Source organism: Vipera berus (assembly GCF_964194415.1).
Source record: "Vipera berus genome assembly, chromosome: 5".
Taxonomy (NCBI): Eukaryota; Metazoa; Chordata; class Lepidosauria; order Squamata; family Viperidae; genus Vipera; species Vipera berus.
In genome coordinates, this window is record NC_138207.1 from 59,997,444 (window position 1) to 60,024,575 (window position 27,132).

The 27,132-nt window shown below is 35.9% G+C and overlaps 1 protein-coding gene across 2 annotated transcripts in view; it reads left to right on the forward strand.

Annotated features, from left to right (window-relative positions):
- The window catches only part of WDR11 (WD repeat domain 11), a 59,832-nt gene that overhangs the window by 13,061 nt on the left and 19,639 nt on the right, over window positions 1-27,132 (forward strand). For both annotated transcript variants that reach the window (XM_081329388.1, XM_081329389.1), the window contains exons 8-22: window positions 228-423; window positions 1,827-1,930; window positions 2,936-3,106; window positions 5,129-5,213; window positions 9,833-9,939; window positions 15,144-15,219; window positions 15,917-16,025; window positions 16,260-16,384; window positions 16,913-17,060; window positions 18,087-18,193; window positions 18,743-18,857; window positions 19,873-20,044; window positions 24,308-24,416; window positions 24,943-25,005; window positions 26,069-26,134. In XM_081329388.1, the coding sequence (XP_081185514.1) occupies window positions 228-423; window positions 1,827-1,930; window positions 2,936-3,106; window positions 5,129-5,213; window positions 9,833-9,939; window positions 15,144-15,219; window positions 15,917-16,025; window positions 16,260-16,384; window positions 16,913-17,060; window positions 18,087-18,193; window positions 18,743-18,857; window positions 19,873-20,044; window positions 24,308-24,416; window positions 24,943-25,005; window positions 26,069-26,134 (1,753 nt within the window). The remainder of the gene's footprint in view (window positions 1-227; window positions 424-1,826; window positions 1,931-2,935; window positions 3,107-5,128; window positions 5,214-9,832; window positions 9,940-15,143; window positions 15,220-15,916; window positions 16,026-16,259; window positions 16,385-16,912; window positions 17,061-18,086; window positions 18,194-18,742; window positions 18,858-19,872; window positions 20,045-24,307; window positions 24,417-24,942; window positions 25,006-26,068; window positions 26,135-27,132) is intronic.

A 27,132-nucleotide genomic window follows, 5' to 3' on the forward strand; every position in this document is an offset into this window, starting at 1 on the left:
CTTAAGGCTCTAGCAATCATTTACTGAGTCTTTTATTATGTTCACATATTGTCCGTAATGTGGTGTATGGCAAATTAACTTCCTCTGCTAGAAAGTATTCAGCTTTTTAAACCTCAATGTTGCACAATAGCTTGAGTTCATATCACATTAATTTTACAGTGGAAAACATTTAATTCTTAGGAGTAATAGCTGCAAATGTGTGATATTTTACATTTTAACATTTACAGATCCTGAGCCCATTCAGGAACTTATCTATGACTTACGAAGTCAGTGTGATGCCATTAGGGTTACTAAGACTGTTCGTCCATTTAGTATGGTGAGCTGCCCAGTGAATGAAAATTCTGTAGCTCTTATAGTCAGTGATGGAAGAGTAATGATATGGGAGCTGAAATCCACCATTTCAGGCCAAGGTATACGTACCAGGTAACTTAGTGTCATTTTTATTCCATAGATATGTATACATATGTATATAGGGAATGCTTGAGAATAATTATTACACTGTATTTCTGGCACAAATAACCAAAAATCATAGCCTGTTTGTGGTACCACCTTTCTAGAGTCAGCAAGAATGAAATTTAATACAAACACAATCTTCAAAAACTAATATGAACCACAGTTTGCAGCTAATAACCACATGAAGATAATGCATAATAAAACTTGCATGTGATTTATATGAACTGTATTATACCAAAATTAATAGTTCCATTGCCATTTGATGCTCCATGAATCCCAGTACTTTATTCTTTAAGGAACCATACTTTCTATGGATAAAGACGGTCATCATTCTAAATGTTTGCACTCCCACTTCCCCAAATCAGAGCTGTTTGTCTTTGTGCTTCAACTTCAGGAAAATTCTTAATACTTGAAGCAGAAATTTTTGCTATATTGGGTTTTAGGTTATGTCAGATGGCAGATACTTTGAGCCAAATATAATATAAGAAACATTAAACAAATCGTATAAATAAAGCTACTGGCAGCGTTTTGGATTTGGCTTGCTGCATGCTGAGAATCTATGTAGTCATTAAGAGTTGACAGCAACTTGATGGCATGTAAGCAGTCAATCAGTCGTTCAATGCTGAGCTTGTAATCCCCAAAGTAGTTTGAAATGCTACCCAAATCTAATAAGATATTAATAAAGTAAAACATAAATTTTGCCAAAAATTCTATAATGTCTATGATTGTAGGCATAACTTTTAGAGTAATAATGTTATAAACTTATATTCAGATAACTAGTCATCAAAAGAGAGTGAATTGTTTTAGCATTAATAAGCTGGTAGCTTCAGCCATATCCTAGCAATCTATTGTTTTAGCTAGCACATATTAAATTTAACGCACCAGAAAGGAATTTGTATCTGCAAATTTATGGAGTAAATATATTAAATGGCAAATTTGATCAAATTTCATTGGATTTTGTTTTATCTCCTCAATATATTTCGCTGTTGACAAGTAATTAACTCTAGCTAAAACGCTGTTACTCTTGGCACATATTGGAGTAGATAACATCTGAAATATACATGAATTTTAGTCACTTGATTAGAAAAGTATTACTTTTTAAGAGTTCATGAAAATAAACTATTTATCCCAGCCATAAATAATAGTAATTCAGATACTTTTATGGGGAAATTAAAAACAAATACATGCAGGAACTGTTCGAGAAGAGATTAAATCTACTCTCTGATGCTTTCATTGTAACCAGTGAAAATCAAGGTTCCCTTATCCTGCTTGGTACCAATCTTCGTATACAGTTCTATCTGGGTTCTATTTGTTGTTTATACTAGAAGATAATTCAATGCTGCATGCTGAAGTTTTCTTGTTGCTATTTTTAGCCATTCCAACATATCACCCTTGTATTCGCCTATCTCATTCTGTGGAATTCCTGCTGGAACCTTGCAGAATAAGCTTCCAGACTTGTCACTGGATAATATGATAAGTAAGTGGAGGAAAAAAATATAGAACTATGAATACATTTTTGATACACATGCATACGTGTGCGTACTTTTAACTTTGCTCACAAATAAACTATTGAAAGTATTATTTTAGGAAATTGCAACTTTGGAATATTTCCATTTATTATTAAGCAATCATAATTACAAAGACTTTTGTGGCATCCTTCATTGCAAAATCCTTTATGGATAAAGCCCACAAGGACAAAAGCAAGAATATTACATCTGGATAATAATAAAATGCAGGGTGACACCCATACATAAATATTCAGAATGATAAATCTACAAAAACCTACCCACAGTAAATATTTTCGTATATATTTACAGTGTCAAGACTATTGAAAGGTGTTGCTTCTCTTGGATTTTCTAAGGATTTTTCTGTATTTTCATTTAGTTCTCTCTAATATATTTTGGTCTCTTTTCCTCTCATTCTTTAATAACAAAATGTTGGGTCATGGCAATACAATAAAAAAGCTGTGAGAGAATTAAAAGTTGGATATATTCAAGGTTAAATTGTCAGGAAATGAAACATGAATTATACTGTGTGGGTGACTTTGGTTTTGATTAAATATGTGTATTATTAAATAGAAGAATGCACAATTCCCACAGAAATTAATTCAGGTTGTTCTTAGATAATGCTAATATGTAAAAGTAACCTTTAAGTTCAAGTGGATTCATGCTTAATCATAAGCAATTACCTATTAAAAACATTACTGTAATGGAAATATTTTTTTTCTGCAATATTATAATATATATCAGGGGTGGGCAACCTTGGCTCTTTTATGACTCGTGAACTTCCACTCCCAGCTGGCTCAGGAATTCTGGGAGTTGAAGTCCACGAGTCATAAAAGAGCCAAGGTTGCCTACCTGATATATATCATTTATAAATATACATACACACATACATTAATTACATACACGCACACAGAGAGAGAGAGAGAGAGTTGCATATTGCCAGAAACAGCTTTTTTCTTTTGTGTCCTACAATAAAGGTGCACTATCTACCGAAGAGCAAGCAAAAGGTTATTGTTTGCAAGAAGTACATTTGAAGTTCATTTTAACAGGACTACTTTCAGGACTTCCTTTGCCTCCATTTGCTATTCGCATGTGTCCACCTCTTACCACCAAAAATATTAAGCAATATCATCCACTGCTTGCTGTGGGTAAGTATTGTTTAAAGAGTAAAGCCCAATATATTGTTCAGTTCAACTATGAAATAATAGGTTTGTGTAATACTCAGTGCAGTTTCAGAAAATATTTCTATAGGAAATAGCTTATCACTAAGCTGCTGTAATTGTAAAAAATTTTTTAAGTGAAAGCTGCTTTCAGAATTTCATGAAAATATAATTTTACTTCTTGAACTAAGTAGGTTTTTATGCTTCATATTTTAGAAATTGCAATTAGTAACATTTTTTCAGACTATAAACCTCTAAAAATGTAATGTTCTAAAATGAATCTGACCAATTGTCTCTTTAATTTTTGCTATAAAACACTGTCTCAGAAAGATGGGCTTATGTTTGACTGTATTTTCCTTTAAAAATATTATTTGTCACCCAAGTAGAATTCTCTAGGTCACATATATAGACTTAAATACTACAGAATTGTTGTCATAGATAAAATTTTATATAATTGAACAAATATTAAAATAGCCTACTAAAATTCAAATTCCTAAGAAGAATTCTATACAAACTTAAAAACCAGTATAACAATTTATAAAGTAACATAATTTAAAGGAACTGTGTGAACATCCCTCAGGGGAATGTAGGGAAAATAAGAGGCAAGAATATTGAGTAATAAGAAAAAAGAGAAGCCTGTAAATTGAACATTGCCGTATCTGCACACAGCAGAATAGAACTGGAGAAAACTACAAATACCCCCAAACATAAGTGTAATAACTCCCAGAGAAGAAAGCAAAGATAGTACCAAGAATAATAGTCATCCTTAGTGCAATTCCAAAACATATAGAACACCACTTGAATACTATGGCATTGACAAAATCACTATCAGTCAATTGTAAAAGACAGCTTTACTTGGAATTGCTTACATCCTGAGATGATACCTTTCACACTATCAAAGAACAATATCTGCCTATCCCAGGACCTTGGGAAGGACTCAATAGATGGATAAAATTGGCAAATCCGGTCTAAAGAACTGGCTGGCTATATGAAAGAATTTGATAGGTAGATAAAAATGCCAAATCTATCTAAAATCTGGCTGACTGTGTAAGGAACCATAATAATAATTCAAACAATATCTGTGTATCCCAAGTCCTTGGGAAGGACTTGACAAGTGAATTAAAATGCCAAATCCAATCTAATCATCTGTATGACTGCGACAGATCATAATAAAATATAAGATATGATATAAAAATTTGACTGACTGCATAATTAAAAAAACCAACCATGATAATTATTAATGCCAGGTGAAATTCTCTCAAGTGGCACTTCAGAATTAAGAGTCAGTGCTAAAAGGGGTTATTTAAAGCTGTATGATGAGGAGCTGATTATCTTTCCAGTATTATCTTACCATCTGATTACTATGATCCCTGTCCATTGACCCTACAGTGAATTTTCTTCTTATCCAGGTTAAAGAAAACATTTACTCTGATTGCTCTGTATCATGTTAAGGAAGCCTCTGTTTATAAATAAGAACAATTTATGTTCTGCAATAGCGTGTCAGAAAGTTCAGTACCTACCAATTGCCGATTAAATTATACATGTTCCTGGGAGGTTAGAGACAGTCTTTATCTTTGAATACTTTCTTGATCCTTGATTAAGTAGAAATTAGGAGCGTTAAGGATGTTTCTTTCTTCAGCTCCCATCTGTGTGTCTATATAGAGCAGGGTCCCCAACCCCTGGTCTGTGGACTGACACCAGGCTCTAGCATGCCAAAACCTGGTCCACGCAAACCAGCAAAACCCCATTAGGCAGTACATGAAACCTCATCCCCTCCGGTCCGCAGAAAAACCTCTCTCCACGGAACCTGTCCCTGGTGCTCAAAATGTTGGGGACCTCTGCTATAGAGGGTTCACATCAAGTTTGTAAACTTACATTGCTAATTTGCTATTGTTGCGGTAGAAGAATCAGGAAGATTAATTCAACAGACTTATTTTTATTTGCAAAGTTGAATGTAAAACATTAATATAAATTGTCATCTTTATACATAATGAAAATTATTCTTTACAGGAACAAGCAATGGGTCAGTCTTGGTGTATAATCTGACTAGTGGATACCTATATAAAGAATTAAGCATTCATTCCTGTGAAGTCAAGTGAGTTACTTTTAATTGATGTTGATCCTGGAAGGGGATGGGGAAAGAAAATAAAATATTTAATGCAAACAATTGACTTTTTCTGAGATGACATTTCTTCAATAAAATAATTTTACTTCCTTAAATAAAATCATGATTGATTCATTGTAAATAATGATTTTGCATAGTAAATATTTGAATTTGTAACTAATATACATATTGAACCTAAACATAAAATTTGCTTTTTTTAGTACATTGCAATATAGACAGACCTACCCAAATCAAATAAGATTCAAACCATTTATGAGAGGTTTTTTTTAGTTGTTCCTCATTTAAAAAATGTCTTATTCCCAATAGCTAGCAGAGCTTGGGGTCCTGAATAGAGGAACATTCAGTAGCTGGGAGGAAAAAGACTGCTTAACGTTCCCCTATATTTGTTTGCTCAAAATCAATCTGTTTTTCCTATAGGAGAAAATATAGTGACTATTTTTTTCATGTAAAAGGATAGATCAGGACTATGCAATACATCAAACTGACAAACTGAGGTGATAACTTTCTAATTCTGTTTGAGGTTTTTGATATTCTTTATTTATTCATGTTTTTAAAAGCATCAGCTAGAATAAGGAAATTACATAAGCTTGGCTGTGTTCCCAAAAGTCTGTTTCATTCAAAATTATTTTCTTTATTAGATTTCTTTTTTAGAAGTTTCTGCTGTTATGTCTTAGATGGTAGCTAGTTTTAATTAAGAAAATGCAGTCTCACCATCTGTCAAACTACAAATCTTTAAAAATACTTGAACTAAGAAACACTTTAGATACATAAACAGCAATGTGATCTTGAATATAAATTTGCCTCTTTGCCATCTTCAGGATTGGGTCAGCTAATATGAGAGGAGAAAACCAAGTTGTTGGTTTTATGAAGGAATCAGGCATTTATTTTCCTCTTTTCCCATTTGGTTCCTCCCAAATTATTTGACCATAATAATAAATGTTACAACTTAAATAAGATTTAATTTTTTCCTTCCTGCTTTCCATCCTTCATAATCCTTTCTTGATTTGTGCATTAATTGTACTGTGCAAAATCTTACTGCATGTTTTTGTTCCTAGAACAATGTCAGATAAGCAGCCTAAAATCCTTTAAAGCCATGCAAAATTATTTGAATCACTTTTCCCCCCCAGTGAATTGCTTATTTGACTTGGGACTCACAATAATCTTTTAGTTTTATGTTATATTATGATGATGATGATGATGATGATGATGATGATGATGATAATAATAAATAATAATAATAATAATAATAATAATAATAATAATAATAATAATAATAATAATAATAATAATAATAATAATAATAATAATAATAATAAAGTTGGAAGGGACCTTGGAGGTCATCTAGTCCAACCCCTTGCTAGGGCAGGAAACCCTATACCATTTCAGACAAATGGCTGTCCAGTCTCTTCTTAAAAACTTCCAGTGTTGGAGCATTCACAGCTTCTGGAGGCAGGTTGTTCCACTGATTATTTGTTCTAACTGTCAGGAAGTTTCTCCTTAGTTCTAGGTTGCTTCTCTCCTTGACTAGTTTCCATCCATTGTTTCTTGTCCTGCCTTCAGGTGCTTTGGCGAATAGCTTGACTCCCTTTTCCTTGTGGCAACCCCTGAGATATTGGAACACTGCTATCATATTCCCCCTCATCCTTCTCTTTATTAAACTAGGCATACCCAATTCCAGCAACTGTTTCTTATATGTTTTAGCCAAAATATTAATTTGGACATCTGTGCCACTGCAGAGATACTGTAGTTTGTTCCAAGATTTTTAAAGCTTTAAGTCTGTCTAAAATCATTTCATATAGTACATGACACTTATCTGTAGCATCTGGCAGATCAAATCAGAGTTTGCCTTATTTATTTATTTATTTATTTATTTATTTATTTATTTATTTATTTATTCGGTTTATATACCGCCCTACTCCCAAAGGACTCAGGGCGGTTTACAAGGCAAAATTTAAAAACAATACAATATAAAATTAAAATTAAATTAAATTAAGTCTAGCCGCAAAAAATTATAATCACAATTTAAAACATTAAACCCCTCAGTTCAGACCAGATAGCTCAAAGAGCCAGGTTTTTAGGTCCCGGCGAAATGAACGAAGGTCGGGGCAGTCCGGAGTTCCATTGGCAGTTGATTCCATAGGGCAGGTGTGCCCACAGAGAACACCCTCCCCCTGGGGATCGCCCATCGGCAATCCTTGACCGGCGGTACCCTGAGGAGGCCCTCCCTGTGGGAGCGCACAGGACGATGGGAAATTGATGCTTGCAGCAGGTGCTCCCTCAGATAATCCGGGCCCATGCCATTTAGGGCTTTATAGGTCATCACCAGCACCTTGAATCTCACCCGGAGGGCAACTGGAAGCCAATGCAGCTCGCGGAGAAGAGGTGTTACATGGGAGTATCGGGAGACTCCCATCACAACTCGCGCAGCTGCATTCTGCACCAGCTGAAGCCTCCGAGTGGTCCTCAGGGGCAGCCCCATGTAGAGAGCATTGCAGTAGTCTAGCCGGGAGGTCATGAGCGCATGGGTGACTGTGCGTAGGGCATCTCGGTACTTAAGTACTAAGTACTAAGGATGAGAAAAATGCAAGAAGTAGATGAAAACTTAATATGTACTTCATTGCCAAAAACATACAGAAGAGTCCTATGTGTGTACCTTATGTTTTAAGTTGAGTCGTTTGTGATCTCAGGGCTAAGAAGTGGAAAAAAAGAGACTAGAACACAACTTCTCCAAGAGGCCACATCCAGATAAGCAGAGATTTAACACCAGGCAAAATTATCAGGCTGAAAACAATTCCATAATCAAGAAACTGCCAAAGTGAAAACCACACCCTCACCAAAACTGGCAGAGAAAGCTACCTAAACAGGGAACAAATCCCACACTTATTCTCACTGATGATATTACCTAGCTGGGTAATGAAACAACCAAGCTCAGAAATAAACATATAGAAGGGTTTGCATTGTTCATAGCAGTCAATGGGGAAAGTAGCCATTGTGTGTTGCTTTTAAGTTTTACATAATTTCTACTCTCTGCCATCTTCTAATTGTTACTGGTGTTGTATGTCGGGTATATTCAGATGCTGTTTGAAGCATCCCATAGTCACATGACTGATTTTTAATGTTTTTGCCTGTTTCTGGTATTTACTTTTGGTTTCTGGCAAAAAAATGCCCATTCGATAAAACAGGTGATTACCACATTTAAAAACCACTGCATTTGCTTAATGACTGCAGGAAAAAAAAAGTAAAATTGGGGATTGTCATGTGGTGACACTTAACAACTGCAATGACTTACAACCATGATTTCAGACTCAGTTATTGTCCTAGTTGAGGACTACCTATACTAAAATTACCGGGGCTGCTGGGTGAATATAACAAAGGAATTTGGTTTCTTCACCGTTTCTTTACTGCTAGAAAGGAACTCGTGAAATAGATTGCCTTGAATTATTCAGAGATTTTAAAGCTCTGAGGCTACATTTTTCTGTTCTATAAATCCACTGCAGAGACTATTAATAAAGTTCATAAGTGTTACATTTTAAACACAGAGCTGTAATCTATAAAACAAGTGTAGTGTGACCCTTAATTGCATTAAATGTGAGTTTTTATGCCAGTGTACTTGAAATTTGGAAATTGAAAATTGACTGCTTTTGAACACTTCCAATATAATTGGAATACCTATACTGATAAAAAAGCTTCAAATTTAGTTTGCATTCTCCATTTACATAAAAATACAGGTTTTTGTTCAACGGTACATGCTGCATGTTTAGCTTTTAATCAGATTAGATCTATAGGCCTCTGAAATAAATGGTACGCACAACAGAGCTAGAGAATTCAGAGCTTGCTTTATTTATACTGTAGCTTTCAGGATATCTTGAATAAGTCTGCAGATTATTTTTTTTAATTTACTAGAAATACTACTAGAAATAATCATTGTTTTCAAAATTGTAATGAATTATAGCATTTATTTTTGCAAGAAAATTATTCATATGCAAATAGTAGTTTGCTTCCATCCATGTATTTATCTGTAGATTTATATTACTGAGACTTCATATTTTTAATAGAAAATATCTACTACAGTACTGAATGTAAAGTAACAATAATCTTTGCCTTATGTCTTCTTATAGTACCATATTCTTTGAAATATTGCTGCTTGCTGTGTTGCTGCTACTAATAATGCAGCTTATTTAAAGTAAAATAGTGTAATTATTCAATAACAATCCCATTGTTTGAAAAATAATATAATATCATTCTCTATTCTCATTTTATGTAGAACAATTTTAAAGAATGGGAGTTCCTTTTTTAATTGGAATTTTGGTCTAATTTTTTATGTCTTTTTGGAATTAAACTGTTGTAAATATTCTTTATTACTGTTATTCACATAACTTTTATATATGTTAATATTTTTGTATGGTGAATCTACTGTGGCCCGTGGCATGATAGGATGACAGGTTTATTTCATTTAAAGAGAAACATTGGATATTGTAAAGTGTATTTGACAAAAATATTGAGTATTTTTGTTCCTTGTCCCATTAAGCTATATGTTTCCTATAATTTGAAATGCTTGTATAATATATTTCAATATTATTCCTTGATAGGGGTATTGAATGGACAGGCTTGAATGGCTTCCTTTCATTTGCTACATCTACTCCTAATAATTTGGGATTAGTGAGAAACGAATTGCAAATGGTTGATCTTCCCACAGGTAAATTCTTTGCACAATATAATACCTGATGATAAAATAGAGGAATGACTATCTGTACAGAGTGAATTTGTACTGAATTCTGTCTGATGAATTGAAATAAGTGAGTTAATGCATTTTTTAAAAAAACATTAAAAATTTTAGATGACTATAGCTCAGCAAATTTAGTATATTTTAAATTCAAATTTTGTCAAGACGTAAATAGGTAGATTTTGCCATTTTCTGCAAAACAATTGAACACTGTTACATGAAAAGCATTTTGGCTTTTTCTGAGAATACAAATTCAAAACTAATTTTAAAAGATTGCTAGTTCAGTACTTCTTAGACTTAATAAATGTATTGTTACAACATTATTAAATTTTTAACATCCAAGTCTTTTTTGTACATATTAGCATTGATGCTGTAGCTTCTGCTCAGCTTTATTTCCCACTGATAACAGATGTTATCAGATATAAAGATGTTTCCATATGTGGATGCAAACATGAAAATGCATAATTGCTTGGACCTTAACAGTAGAAAGATCAGTGATCTAATTTTGAAATGTTTGATTTGCTTGGTGTATTCATCACTTCACCACTGGTCTTTGCATCTGAATTAGGATTCAGACCTTGATCTTATGATTAAACGATCTGTGTTTTACACTATGCCACAATGGTTTTCATATAACTTAGCCCTACATTTATTTATTTATTTATTTATTTATTTATTTATTTATTTATTTATTTATTTATTTATTTAATATACCGCCCTTCTCCCGGAGGACTCAGGGCGGTGTACAGAGCAAAGTAAGTATACAATAAAGCAATAATAAAACAAATAAAACCCCAAATCTATCAGGCCAGGCCGGCTTGCTGGAATAGATAGGTTTTTAAGTCACGTCGGAAGGTGTGAAGGTCGGGGGCCATCCGGATTTCGGCTGGCAAGCAGTTCCAAAGGATTGGCGCACCCACCGAGAATGCTCTACCCCTGGGGGCCACCAGCCGGCATTCTCTGACCGGTGGCACCCTGAGGAGGCCCTCTCTGTGGGAGCGCACAGGACGTAGGAGTATTGACGCTGGCAGTAGGTGCTCCCGTAGGTAATCCGGACCCATGCCATGTAGGGCTTTGTATGTCATCACTAGCACCTTGAATTTCACTCGGAAGGCAACTGGAAGCCAGTGCAGCTCACGGAGCAGAGGTGTAATATGGGAGTATCGGGAGGCCCCCAAAAGTGTTCGTGCAGCTGCACTCTGTACCAGCTGAAGCTTCCGAGTGGTTCTCAAGGGCAGCCCCATGTAAAGAGCGTTGCAGCAGTCAAGACGAGAGGTCACAAGTGCATGGGTGACTGTACGCAAGGCATCCAGGTCCAGATAGGGTCGTAGTTGGCGCACCAGGCGAACCTGAGTGAAAGCCCCCCTAGTCACAGCTCCTATGTGATCTTCTAAGGAGAGCTGTGAATCTAGGAGGACACCCAGGTTGCGAGCCCTATCTACGGGGGGCAATAACTCGCCCCCAATATTAAGGGATGGAATACTCTGAATATCCTGACATGCCGGTATGTACAGCCATTCAGTCTTGTCCGGGTTGAGTTGAAGCCTGTTCCTCCCCATCCATTCCCGGACTGCTTCCAGGCAACGGGACATCACGTCGAGGGCAGCACTGATGTGGTTTGGGGTCGAGATGAAAAGCTGGGTGTCATCAGCATACTGATGGTAACCCACTCCAAAACCATGAATGATCTCACCCAGCGGTTTCATGTAGATGTTGAACAGGAGAGGTGAGAGGACCGACCCCTGAGGGACTCCACAAACGAGAGATCTTGGGGTCGACCTTTGCCCCCCTGCCAACACCGACTGCGAGCGTCCCAGGAGATAGGAGGAGAACCACCGAAGAACTGTGCCTCCCACTCCCAGTCCCCTGAGGCGCCGCAGCAGGATACCATGGTCGATGGTATCGAAAGCCGCCGAGAGGTCTAATAAGACTAGGACAGAGGAATATCCCCTGTCCCGGGCCCTCCAGAGATCATTCATCAGAGCGACCAATGCCGTCTCCGTGCTGTAGCCAGGCCTGAAACCCGATTGGCATGGGTTTAGATAATCCGCTTCATCCAGGACCAGAGGGAGCTGATGTGCCACCACACTCTCAACAACCTTTGCAAGAAAGCGAAGGTTGGAGACCGGACGAAAGTTATTTAATGTGGCTGGGTCCAAGGTGGGTTTCTTGAGGAGAGGTCTCACCACCGCCTCCTTCAAGGCGGCGGGGAAGTTACCCTCACTCAAAGAAGCAGATATGACCGCCTGGAACCAGCCTCGTGTCCCCTCCCGAGCTGCATAAACCAGCCAGGAAGGGCACGGGTCCAATAAGCATGTGGTGGAGCTCAACCTCCTCATAATCCTGTCCACTTCCTTCGGAGTCACAGAATCAAACTCCTCCCAGATAACGTCGACAAGACCGCCTGTGTCCTGTTCGTCAGACTCTGCCCAGTTGGAGTCCAGGCCGGTTCGAATCCGAGCGATTTTATCCAACAGATATTGACCAAATTCCTCAGCTCGACCCTGCAAGGGCTCCTCTCTCACCTCCTGATTGAGAAGGGAGCGGGTCACTCTAAACAGGGCAGCCGGGCGATTCTCTGCGGACGCGATGAGGGCGGAGAAGTAACTGGATCTCGACGCTCTTATCGCTGCGAGATAAGACCTAATATGGGTTCTTAGTCGCAACCGGTCGGATTCGGATTACATTGGTATAGTGCCTTTCATATTTATTTTGTATTTTTATTTTTAATAAGCAAAAGAAGCAAATACTAAGAAATGTCACATATTCAGCAAAGTTTTCAAATGGATTAAGTTTTAAATTCATTTGGGTGAGTGTTAAATTTGTTTGGCTGGAATTTGATTTCCCTCCATAGTGTGTAACTGCTGTTTTGTATGATGATCTCACTAAGTAAAGGAAACTGCTACCAAAAGAAAGTACAGTTTTGGAAACAGGTGAAGAAATAGAAAATGGCATTATGTTTTCTGATATATCTCTTCCACAATATTCTAAACAGTTTTATATTATGTAATACTAGTGGGGAAGAAAGAATGACCACAAAAAGAACAATCGTAGTTTGGTGTATCCATAAGTATGGGAGAGTCAATATAGTTATCTATGTATGAAATTACTGAATTCTCTGCAGAACATTCTGAAAGAACTGGCCTCCATGGAAATGATCAAAACTGATTGTAAATTGGGATAGATAAATATCAATGAGACCAAGTGGTTGCTCTTCAGTATAATGAATGTAAATGGATGCAGCAACATTTATATGAAGAGAACCACTGTTAGCTCTTTGGGACAGCTTTAGATAATACATTATTTCTTGCAGGAGTTATTATATCGTGAATCTGTAAAAAAAAGTAGCTTGTGTGAATAAGACACTTAATAGACTTTCAGCATAGGATTGAACAGATAGGATTAGTCCAAGATCACAGAGAAATTGTTTGCATTTACCGTATTTTCCGGCGTATAAGACGACTGGGCGTATAAGACGACCCCCTACATTTCCTGTTAAATTATAGGGTTTGGGCTATACTCGCCGTATAAGACTACCCCTCTTCCAACGCACACCAAATAAAAATTAAAAAACATCAGATTTGATTTTAATATGGTAATTTTAATTCAAATGCTTATGACATGCAGGTACTTAGTAGGAAAACTGTCACTTATAAACATAAGGCTGTTTGTCATCAAACATGTAAACATAAAACAGTGCAAGTGGATTAAACTTAATAATAATAATAATAATAATAATAATAATAATAATAATAATAATAATAATAATAATAATAATAATAATAATAAAATAATAAAATAATAAAATAATAATAAGTTGGAAGGGACCTTGGAGGTCATCTAGTCCAGCCCCCTGCTAAGGCAGGAAACCCTATACCATTTCAGACAAATGGCTGTCCAGTCTCTTCTTAAAAACTTCCAGTGTTGGAGCATTCACCACTTCTGGAGGCAGGTTGTTCCACTGGTTAATTGCTCTAACTGTCAGGAAGTTTCTCCTTAGTTCTAGGTTGCTTCTCTCCTTGACTAGTTTCCATCCATTGCTTCTTGTCCTGCTTTCAGGTGCTTTGGAGAATAGCTTGGCTCCCTCTTCTTTGTGGCAGCCCCTGAGATATTGGATCACTGCTATCGTGTCACCCCTCACCCTTCTCTTCATTAAACTACACATACCCAATTCCAGCAACCCTTTTCCTATTTTCCTAATTCACTTTTTCACTTTTCCTAATTCACTCTAAAGCTTTCCCTGCGCAGAGCCTTAAGTAACCCCAGCTGCCTGCAATTAGTGCAGGTTCTCATCCCACCAGGCTCAAGGTTGACTCAGCCTTCCATCATTCCGAGGTAGGTAAAATGAGGACTCAGATTGTTGGGAGCAATAAGCTGACTTTGTAATAATGCTGCTTGTGTGGGGGGGTGAAAGCTCTAATAGGCAGGCATATACATAGAATGAAGGCTATTGCTAAGCACATTGATTTGTGCTTTAAATTGTAAGCCGCCCTGAATCTTCGGAGAAGGGTGGGATATAAATGGGATTAAAAAAAAAGACCAAATGGGAGATCCGCTCCAGGTTTTCCAGCCAGCCCGCCCAGTTCCTGATTCAAATGTGTCCTTAGAGCTAAGCTGCTACTCTGGCTATGCATTCCCCACCTGCCTTTCAAGTTGTTCTTGCATTCCCCACCTGCCTACAACTGCTCTTCAACTTTAGAAGGAAAAAAGCCCAGACCCCAGCCTGTAAAAAATCACAGACTGCAGCTTCTACTCCAATTGGTCCCGCTTTCCCTGCGCAGACTAAATGGAAGATCCGGTCCAGGTTTTCCAGCCAGCCCTGTCCCTAAAGTTTCAGCACCCGGGGTATAAGACGACCCCTGACTTTTGAGAAGATTTTCATGTGTTAAAAAGTAGTCTTATACGCGGTACTAAAATTTATACTGATCTTTGGCCCTTATTAAAACTAGAAAAAAATGTGAAAATGAGATGGCTTGTAGCCAAAAGTTTAGCAATATCTCATGTTTACTATCTCAGTTTGGAGTTTATTTCTAATACAGAAAATGTAATATAATGGGACTTGGAAACTAATTTTAAAAACGAAAATCTAAATGGGATTAAAGTAAGAATTTGAAATATCAGCCACGACAGTTTGTTTGTGTTAGATAGTTTACATATGTTGTGTTTCATCTTTTTAGGTAGGAGTCTTGCCTTTCGTGGGGAGCGAGGCAATGATGAACCAGCAATTGAAATGATAAAGGTGTCTCACTTGAAGTAAGCAAATCTCTGTAGTGGGTTATATTACGAGTCCTTTAGAAAGTTACTCTAATTATTTACAAGTTTATACAGAATGTTGTTTAACCATCTTTGAAAATTCAAGCAAATAAATTTGAATATTTAGTTAAATGATAGACAGCATTTCTTAGTGCTGTCTATCATTCAAATGAGTGGTATGCAGGTGAAGAAGCAGATGGGATTACTCTCATTCTTTTGTTCTCCTTTAGAACCATTTCCTATTGCTTTCTGCAATAATACAACACTAAAAATATTGTATTTCAAAGTAATACTAGAATTGATCTACAAATCTATGCCTTGTTTTCTTCATTTCCCATGTTAACATGTATTAGATGTAAGGTTCATAAATTGTTTTTCATAAACACTATGTTATTCTTAATTTCATCTCTTTAAAGAAGTAAATTTAAGCTTCTTTAGGCCTTTACCAGCAGTATCATAAGGTTATTAGGAGCAATGTTGTATGGATAAATTATTCATCTTACTTATCTTACAACCAACTTAAAACTAAATCTGGGCAGCTCCAAATCAGACATTATTAAAATTATTTATATAAGGAGCTCTATAAAGCCATTAAATAGATATTCTAGGTCAGTAAATAAAACAAGAAGTACAGTCGTATTTGCTATGAAATTTTCTTATGTATTTTTTTACCTTAGGTTTTTTTTTCCAAATTTAGGCAGTATTTGGCAGTTGTATTCAAAGATAAACCTTTGGAATTATGGGATATCAGGACATGTACTCTTCTCAGAGAAATGTCTAAAAACTTCCCTACAATTACTGCTTTGGTAAGATACAAATTTTATCTATAAACATTACCTGTTCTTGCATGAAGTTTGCTTGAAGTATTCTTAAAATCCATTGGGATAAATCCATATATTATTTCCCTTTTTAAATTCAGATTAATAGAAAAACTACAGTAGTGATTTGTGTATTATTCATTTTTTTCTCCAAATACATTTGAGTGAAATTTCTAGTGAGAAATCTTTATATGTGGAAAGTTCTGGGTTTTCTTCTCTTAGGAATGGTCCCCTTCTCATAATCTGAAGAGTTTAAGAAAGAAGCAGCTTGCAGCCCGTGAGGCAATGGCGAGGCAAACAGTGGTATCAGATACAGAGCAGAGCAGTCTGGAGTCTTCAATGATCAGGTATCAATACCAGTCTAAGTGAAAATTCATGTTAAATATTTCTTAGAGAGGTCATCTGCCCAAGATTATTCCCCATTAGCATTTCTGTCACTAGTTCTGGACTATGAAAATAAAAAGTTTAGCTGGATTGTAATTTAAATCAGCTACCAACTTGATAATATTGCAGCATTTGGATAGCAACAGAAAGAATTAAATGTTAAAATGTGTTGTACAGTAAAATACATCATTTGTCTATTTCATATATTATAAGGGGATAATTTAATATTGAAATACAATTTTATCAATCTACTTTTTTAAAGAAAAAATATTACAGATTGTATTTGATAGATTTTAACTTATTTCTTTCAAATAAATATGGCTGCCTATCTTACACATAATAGTCCTAGGTGGCTTACAGCAATGGTATTATGTCATTTCTTTATAGTAAATTGCTTAATTCATGATTACTTTTTTGTGATGTATGTTTTAAGCATTTGTGTGTATGCACATACAGATATAGACTGAAACACACTGCTTTCTCTTTTAAAGCTTGTTGCAGGAAGCAGAGAGTAAATCTGAATTAAGTCAGAACATTTCTGCTCGGGAGCACTTTGTTTTTACAGATACTGATGGACAAGTTTATCACTTGACAGTGGAAGGGAATTCTGTCAAAGACAGTGCGAGAATTCCCCCTGATGTAAGTTCATCACTGAATGTCTGTTTTCAATAGTTATAGATCAGTAGATATAATAAAAGTTTCTATTTTCTTTATGATTTGTCTATCTACAGATGAAATTAAAAAAATGAAAGTTCTGCAGTATCTCATTTTTGACATACAAATAAAAATAATTCAGCCTTCCATGAATTTGCTTTAGTTTGCCCATTATAGTTATGTTACAGAGTGCGGTTCCAAAGCCAGTTGCAAGATCTTGAAAGTAAATCTGAATTTCTGCTCTAAGTAATCCAGAAAGGGTGCATCATTGGACAACCTGATACTGTGCGGTACATTTGCCACTTTATTGCATCAGTTACACTTTTTTTTTCTTGTCAGTTCCAAGTTGGTAGAATCTTACTGAGTGGAGTGGCTTAGCGGTTAAAGATGCTGAGCTTGTCAGCTGGAAAGCTGACAGCCTAGGTTTGAGACCCAAACCCCGTGCAATGGGGTGAGCTCCTGTTTGTGCTCCAGCTCCAGCTCCTGCCCACCTAGCAGTTCGAAAGCATACAGATACAAGTAGATTAATAGATACCACTTTGATGGGAAGATAACAGCATTCCATGCACCTATGGCATATAGCCATGCTGGCCACATGACCACGGAAAATGTCTTCGGACCACACTAGCTCCCTTAGCCAAGAAACAAAGATGAGCACTGTGCCTAGAGTTGGATACCTTTAGAATCTTACTACAGTACTCTAGCATGTATTTGTGTTGTATCAAATGCATCTGAAATTCATAGATAGTATTTAACTTAAATTACTGCCTCATGCTGCTCTTAAAACTGCAGTTGCTTGCCCCTACATTCCCTCTGGTTAATATGTATATTAATGGATTAAAATTCCATTGTTGAGGTTATATTTATGTTATTAAATGATTATCTAATTAACATATGTTTAATTAGTGATGGGGTTGGGGTGTGTAAGAGGCAATTACCTCACCTAGGTTTATGTATATTTCAAATTGCTACTGAGCTGATTTTTAATCTTTGCTTTTTAAATTTGTGTAGGGAAGTATGGGCAGTATTACATGCATTGCATGGAAAGGTGATACCTTAGTTCTGGGAGATGTTGATGGCAATTTGAACTTCTGGGATTTAAAAGCTAGGGTTTCCAGGTAATGAATGATTTGTATCTTGTGGCTGACTTCTTGATGGTGATCTACACAGTAAACGTCTCCTCGACTTACAGCTATTTGTTTATTGTTCATTCAAAGTTACAACGGCACTAAAAAAACCCAAAACCCTAATTACCAGTCCTCCCACTTATGACCATCAAGATATCCCCACGTTTGTGTGAACAAAATTTGGGTGCTTGTCAACTGGCATATATTTATGCAGTTGCAGTGTTCTAGGGTCACATCATCATCATTTGCAACATTCCCAGCCAGCCCTGACAAACAAAGTCTGGGAGAATTTTTAATCAGTTATGCCCATCTAGATGGTTAGGGTTATAAAAGATGGGTTAATGCTCATCTAGATGGTTAGGGTTTTATAGCCTGTGGGCCATATCCATCATCTTGGTTATCCCTGTCTGGCCTCCAACGGAGGTGTGGGGGTGGGAATAGACTGCAGCCTCCACATTATTCCCACTTTCTTGAGAAAATGAATTACCCATCCCAGATATAAGCAGTTTTCCCATCTTTTCCTTGTTCATATTTTGCCAGGGGCATTCCCACCCACCGAGGCTGGGTGAGGAAGATACGCTTTGCTCCTGGGAAAGGAAACCAAAAGCTGATAGCAATATACAATGATGGGGCTGAAGTTTGGGATACAAAGGAGGTAAGGTATCATCTTGGTTGATTTTTTTTCACCCATCTGAATTTGTTCTATATAATATATAATATTATATATTTGTTGTATATAATTTTTAATTAACTGATAGACATAGATATCACTTAGATAATTAAGGCCTTTAATTCAGTAAACCTCTTGATTGTATGTAGAAATCAAATTAGGTATAGTATATTAATATTCAGATTATTATAGCATTTTTCCAGTGGATAAAGTGCTAGAGACCCAAGTTCAGTCTGCAGTTAAAGGGTTATTGTGGAGAAAAATAAAATGAACCATTGTAAGCTTTTTTGAACTGCGGAATAAACCAATGAAATAAATCAATCACAAAAAAAATGTGATTGATTTTTGCAAATTTGATTTATTTAGCATATGGCATCTGCAGAGGTCATGCAATATATGTATTTGCTGACTATTTAAATTAATATGGAACCATAGAATTGCAATGGGATAGGTTATAATTTAATATCTAACACTTCTGGTGTGGCTGCGATGAGATCATCCCAGATGTCTTGAAATTTCCTGAGGAGAAATTCTTGAATTATATGCATTAGTTAGTTCCAGATCACCATAGTCGCATTGCGAGCTCTCAGCCATTCCCCACTTAAAGAGCTTTGCCTCAGTTCTGGCATAGTGTGTCCCGACTCTATTGTATTTTTGCAATTAAAATTAGTTAATATTTTTCAAATATATTTTGATATTTAAGATTATTGCATTTTTAAAAATGGGAATTGTTATAAAAGGGAAGAACACCCATGCAATAATATTGATTACAACATGCGTTTTTAAAAAAGGTAATAAACGAAATAACCACATCACGATTTGAAATGAAAGATCTTCTTTTGTGAATTTTTTTTTAGTTCAGGAAATAGTCGATGTCTCTAAAAGGTAAGCTGAGTGGTAGAGATGACATATATTTCCCTAAATTATAAAGCAGAAATTAATATCAGTAATCCACAAAATTCTTTTAGGTTTTAAAGCTAAGATTTGCCATATCCTTTAGATCCAGATGGTAAGCAGCTTAAGAAGTGGCAGAAATGTCAATTTTCGTGTACTTGATGTTGACTGGTGTACATCAGATAAAGTGATCTTAGCTTCAGATGATGGTTGTATCAGAGTGCTAGAAATGACAATGAAGCCTGCATGCTTTAGAATGGATGAACAGGAATTGTCAGGTAAGGTAAAGGTCCAGTCTATCTCCTCCCCCCTTCTTTTTTTTTTTGGTGGAATTGTACAGTATTGCTGTAGTAAAACAGGAATGTTTCAGCCAGCATTGCAGTGAGGCAGAGATATTTTATTTATAGATACGGCATAAATTTCAAGTTGTAGGTGTAAGAACTGAGGTGATTTTTAACCTACACCAGTGATGGCGAACCTTTTAGAGACTGAGTGTCCAAACTGCAAACCAAAACCCACTTATTTATTGCAAAGTGCCAGGGCCGCATCAGCATTGTGGTTCCCTCAGGGAGAGCGGGGTGTGTGGCCCACTGGGTGGGCATGGCCAGGGTGGTCACAGCAGACTGGGTGGTGTGGCCAGGTAGGCGTGGCCATCTTGATGCTCTAACACCTCTACTGGAGCTTACTAGCCAGCCATTTTGCCTGCTTTGTGCTGGGCGGGGCTGCTGCTCCAGGTGGCGGCCTAATGGACCTGCGCGAGCTGTAGTGGCAGTGCGCGTGTCCACAGAGAGGGCTCTGAGTGCCACCTCTGGCACACGTGCCATAGGTTCGCCACCACTGACCTACACCATAAGAACAATGTGGAATTACAAAGAAAACTCAGAATTTTAGATGTAGAGTAAATGAATTGTCAAAAAGCAAAGAAGTTAAGCCTGGTTTTTAAACTCTACTTTTAGTGTAGGAGAGGGAGGTCTTTTATCCAGTCCCCAGGCTCACAAGTAAATAAGTCATCATTTCAAAGGGTTTATTTGTTGCCAGCTCTTGCTCACAAAATATTGACTGCAAAAAAAATAATAATTTATATTATATATTCATATGTTGAATCGTATCCAAAGATTCCAATTTGCAAATGCAAAATCATGCTGTATATACTTTTGATCTTTTTTTCCTTTCTCTGAACTCTTGGGGAACTCACATTCTGCCTGATACTGCTATATTCCTGCTTTCAGCATCCCCATTAGCATGACTGATAATGGTAATGGATGCCTCAGGTGGTAGTTCAGCTTTCTAAGTCACAGTTCTCTCTATGCTGGTTGCATTCTTTGCAATACCTTGCATGCTATTCTGCAGAATTCATTAGTTTTGCAGTTGGAAAAGAAGGCTAGAATATCTTGTGTAATTCAGTGCAACCCCTTATGGGTTGTGCTTCAGCTGGGCAATTAATAAAGTCATAAGTCATTGTGCATAATATACTGGTCACAGGAAAAAAAACCCCTGAATGTACAGTTAACCATCAAATTGTTTGCCTGAATCTTTGAGGAAGACCCAAAGATCACATTTTTTTTATTTAATAAAAGCAAGGAAGTATCATTCCCTAACACGTGAACATTCGCTTTTCAATTTAATTTGAATGAGAATGTACAATTAATGTGTTGTTCAATACAAAAAGATCTAAACACTTTACAAAAATGAAAACAAAATTTAGGGGACAACTCCTTATGCATATACACTGATAATAACTTCTCTTGTTTCACATCCATTACGTTCAACATTTACTTCCTGGAAAATAGAGTGCATAAAATGTTTTTATTCTTTTTACTTCTAATTGTAATATTTTTTATCAATGAAGTCATATTCATTTTTTTATTCTCATATTATATGCAAATTACAAAAGTGTATCTAATGTCCCAGTTTAAAATAAACTCTAGTTTTGTATTTAGTATAGAAAGGTGTAATATGATTTATAATTTCTGCAAAATCTAAAATATTGCTTTCTGCTTTTTACTAAGCCATTTGGTTACTAGTGTTGAATACATAAATTACATCTATTGTTCATAGGCTTGCTCATGTACAGTGAGTAATACTAAATGTTTCATTTAATGCAAGATATTTTTTGTGAAACGTTACATTATCTATGTAGGAAGGATTTTCCCCTTCCGTGTGATAAAATCTCTAGCACTGCTTTACCATATGACTGTATGATTGACTTTTATCTTTACTGCTGAAAAGAACAGGAGAGGAAATCCAATGGCTTGTAGATATATAACCTACTTCACATCTGTCTAGAATTTTGTTATAGCACTGACTGCTTACCTAAAATAGTAGGGTGCACTAAAAAGAAAACATTTTTTTTCACGCTGTGACAAGAGATCCACTGAGAATTTTTCCATTGGAAGATTTCTGATAATTTGCTTTCCAACCAAATGATTTTAGTCTTCTGTGTTTTGATGGGGCAAAAAATTGAAAGAATAAGTACTGTATACAAAACAATAGGATCTCTGAAAAAGAAATCACCCTTTTTTTCCTTGATTTTCACCCCATGTTCAAAAGAATGAGTTGGCATTCCATGCTGACTGAGGCATGAACTTTGCAGAAAAATTGCCCAGGGGGGTGATCTGTAAATGTTTTTTTTTTTCAAATTTGTTAAAACCCACGTAGGAAACAATTGTGCTCCTGCATGAATAACATACTCCCACTGTTGTTTAACTGCTGCGAAATATAGATTCATGCTGTTTGCAAATGCTTTATTCCTAATAATAGATGCGTGATTTTTTGTTCCTTTTTTGAAAGCAGTAATTTGCATACCTGGCAGGCAGTATTTTTCTGTCAGTACAAATGCAGCAACTAAACATAACCTGCATTGGCTTTTCAGTCCTAATTATGTGTTTAGTAACCATTTCTTTTCCCAGCATCTTCCCACATCATCCCTTCTAATCTCAAGTCAATAATAATAGAACAGAAAAGATCTATGCAATTAAATGTGCTGTACTGATTTAAACAAACAAACAAAAATAGATAAGCCACGAGAGTCTCTAGATCTAGGGCTAGAACTAGGTCAAAAGGAGAACCTCAAAACCTACCTGAAATTTAAAATTGTCTTCTGAATATTAAAATATTTTATATAATCCTCAGTGGGAAAATTTGAAATTCTTTAATCCCAACTTGGTATTTGTACAGGTCGTCCTCAACTTACAACAGTTTGTGTAGTGACTGTTCAAAGTTACATGTGACTTATGACAGTTTTTCACAGTTACGACCTTTGCAGCATCCCCATGATCATGTGATCAAAATTCAGATGCAACTAGTTCATATTTATGATGGTTGGAGTGTCCTTGGAGCATGTGATCATCTTTTGTGACCTTCTCACAAGCAAAGTAAATGGGGAAGCCAAGTTTATTTAACAACTGGGTTACTAACTTAACAACTTCAGTGATTCACTTAATAACTGTGGCAAGAAAAGTTGTAAAATGGGGCAAATCTGACTTAACAAATGTCTCACTTAACAACATAAATTTTGGGCTCAATTATGGTTGTAAGTTGAGGATTATCTGTCTAGCTAACTATAGGAATATCCATTGTGATACAAACAAACATTTCCAATAATAATCAGTCCAATTGTCTGCACAGTTGAGAGACCAAAGACCATAATGCAGAGTTAAACCAATCCGTCTAGATCACTCAGGAGTTGGAAGTTGGGCTGGAATTTTTTTACAGCCTTCAGATCTCCCTGTTCTTTAGGGATATCTGAAAAATGAAGTGATCCACACCACACAAAATAATGTACCATATGTGCTAAAAGGTCTGTGATCGTGTCTAGTCTTCTTTCCTATTAGCAAAATTCAGATGCCTTCAACATTTACAGACTTTCAATGGTAAGAATTATTTTAGGAGCTTAACCACTAAAAAGAAGCTTTTATATAAATTTCTTCTAAAGCCCATTAAACAAATTCTGATAGCTCTTAATGATTTTAAAAATAAATTTCTTTATTGTTATGTATCATATTTCTGTTGTTATGGCTCCGAGAAGCTTGTACAGGTAACATTTCTATAAAACTAAATACTATATGAATGTCTGTAAAGGAAAATCAGTTCTAAAATCTAAACATAATGCCAAACCCTTATCCTGAAGAAATACTATTAATACACAAAATTTCTTCCCTCCAAACAATAAAGTAAAATGTATATTCAGTTTTCAAGATGTTCAATGAATATTACTTGCCCTTAGTTGCCATTTTTGTTTTTCTTATTCTGAATAGCTAAGTAGTACACACAAATCCCATAAGAACTTACTCATTTGTGCTAATCAGGCGTGTCCAACCTTGACAACTTTAAAACTCATAGACTTCAACTCCCAGAATTTCCCAGCCACCCCTGCTGTAATCATTTGGTCTTGCTATGGCAATATGTTTTGTATTTCATTTTTCACAAAAAAAAATCAGTAAAGGAAGTTATTAGTCAAGGGTAGAATAAATGTTAGCCTTATCATCAGATTGATTTTCATATTGATTTTAGTTAATTTTTTTCCTTATTTTTATTTCTAGAACCCGTATGGTGTCCATATCTTCTTCCTCCAAGAGCATCCTTAGCTTTAAAAGCTTTCTTACTTCACCAGCCTTGGGATAATAAGTATTCGTTGGATATATCATACATGTAAGACTTACTTTTAGTATGGAGGCTATTTTAGAAAATAGCAACGTGTTATAAGGATTGGTTTCAGCGGCGGATTGGTTAAGACGCTGGGCAGTTCAAGATCTAAGTGCTACATGACATAGTGAGTTTCTGTTACTTGCCCCAGCTCCTGCCAGCCTAGCATGTAAATGCAAGTAGATAAATAGGTACCACTTTTATGGGAAGGCTACAGTGTTCTTTGTGCCTTCATTGTATAGTCATGCCAGTCACATAGAGAAACATCTTTTTAAAATGCTGGCTTTTCAGCTGTGAATCGGAGATGATCAATTCCCCCTAGATTCGGACACAACTGGTAGAGGAAACCTTTACCTTTTTATATAAAGGTAAAGGTTCTCCTTTTGAGTCTGATCCAAATGGGAACTCAGCATGTAAATTTAATTTCAGATTGTCAGTACTTGATTTCTGTGGTCACTAGGAGTTGAAACAACTAGATGTCACATAGGCAATCAATATTTCACTTTTAAATCTTTGTTCATTTGTTTTACAGAAATTATGTGGAGAATGAAAATATTAAAAATATGTTGCAAGAGCAGTTATATTCATTGTCCAAGTAAGCATATTTGAGTTTCTTATATTTTAAAAATGGACTAATAAAAGTGTCTTTGCTTGCTTTTATTATACTACCAAGCTGCATTAGTTTTTTATTTTTTAATAGTCTGATTCAGTAATTTGACATATTCATTAAAGTAGCTGTCTTGGTTCCCAACATCAGTTTTTCTTGGATAGATGTTAATACATGTCATATTGATGTGATTGCTGTATTATTTCCCATTTTGTTCAGTAGAGTAACATATTTATAACAATATTTAAAAATACTGGAATATCTGTGGAGCCACTATATAATCACATCTAATGAGAATTTGATAACATTTGTTAAGGCAAGACTTGGATGAAATTAATGTATTACGGGTTTGTGCCTTTAGCAAAAATTGTTGCTAATTAATATTGATGAATTTCAGGATATTGAACACAAAATTCTTGTCTTTCTATTGCTAATAAAAGACTAGAAAAATATACCAGTAGAAAAGTCAAGACTCTACAATATTTTATTTTATTTTTATTTTTATTCCATTTATATCCCGCCCTTCTCCGAAGACTCAGGGCGGCTTACAAGCTTAGCATGTAAACATTTTTAATATGTAAACATGTAAACATATGTAATATGTAAACATTTCGCTATATACTATTCTTTCATACCAACTAGGCCAAATTATTCTATGGTTACAGAGTTGATAGATGTTTTTTCATAATGATAGCTATCCATTTCATAAAACTAATGAAACATTAGTTGAACAGTGTATATAATTGTGTGTCTGTATGTATTTAATGTTTATAGCTATGTCTAGGATATGGAGAAATAAATTCCTTTTTGCACAGACATTTTTAAGGTGCAAGAGGCTTGATACAGTAGTACAATACCTATATCTTTAGTATCATGTAAAGTTAGTAAGGTACAGTTCAGTTGTATTTTTTATTTATTATTTTCATTCTGTTGAAATGAGAATAGTTTGCTTCTCAGCAAACAGCTGTGTGATTTTGTTCTTTTCAAAACTATCTTTGGTATAAGGGGAGGGACTCATAATATATGCCTGAAATGGTTTAACTCTTTACAGTGATGTCAAGAAACTTTTGCTTGATCCAGAGTTCACTCTTTTGCAGCGATGCTTATTGGTCTCAAGGTAATATAACATTTCCTAAATAACCTCCAAAAGTTTATTTTAGAAATAGCTCTTATATAGTGCTAAGCCTGAATATTTTCTGTTTCAGAATTGGTACACTATGTGTAACTGCTGCGTTAATTTTTGTACAGAAATGAAAAATGTAAGGAAAATTTCATTAGGGTCATATATTGGTTTGTTTAGTTATAAATTATTTACCCTAACCATTGTAAAATTAAGTGCAATAACTATTATGCAAGAAACGCTTCCCATTTAGCCTATTCATTCTAAGGTAATATAACATTGGTTAACAATCCACTATTTTTTTACTATTGTAGATGGATAGGCACATGTATAACATTTATTGCAGAGGTCCCCAACCTTTTGGGCACCAGGGACCAGTTATGTGGAGAGAGGTTTTTCTGCAGACTGGAGGGTGTGTGGTTTTGTGTGCTGCCTGCATCCTGCAGATGGGGCTTTGCTTGTTTGTGCAGAACGGTTGCTGGCATGCCGTGGGATATTGCTATTTTGATATCTCTGAAGTATCTTGGCTGGATTTCTGCAGAATGCTCAATTGTACAGGTTTTTGGAACAGCATGTCTTGGAAATCCAGTGTTAGCATTTAATGTAAACCTAATCATGACACTAAACCACGAGATGTCTGTGGAGATTCTCAGTCATCCAGATCATGGTTTATCCAAAAGGGCTTTTTCAAAAGGCAATTGGACTTTGTTTTTTTTTTCCCCTTGAACACGTTTTGCTTCTCATCCAAGAAGCTTCTTCAGCTCTTCAGGTCAGAGCTGAAGAAACTTCTTGGATGAGAAGTGAAATGTCTTCAAGGAAAAAAACAACAACCAAAGTCCAGTTGTTTTTTGAAAAACCACTTTGGGGATGAACCATGAGATGGCTTATTTGGAGAGAACTAGAGTATATTGATTCCGTGTAACAAATGTGTTTTCTTAAACTGGATTTAAGATCTTGCATGTTGGGTGAACTCTACCCTATCTTGTATACTGAGA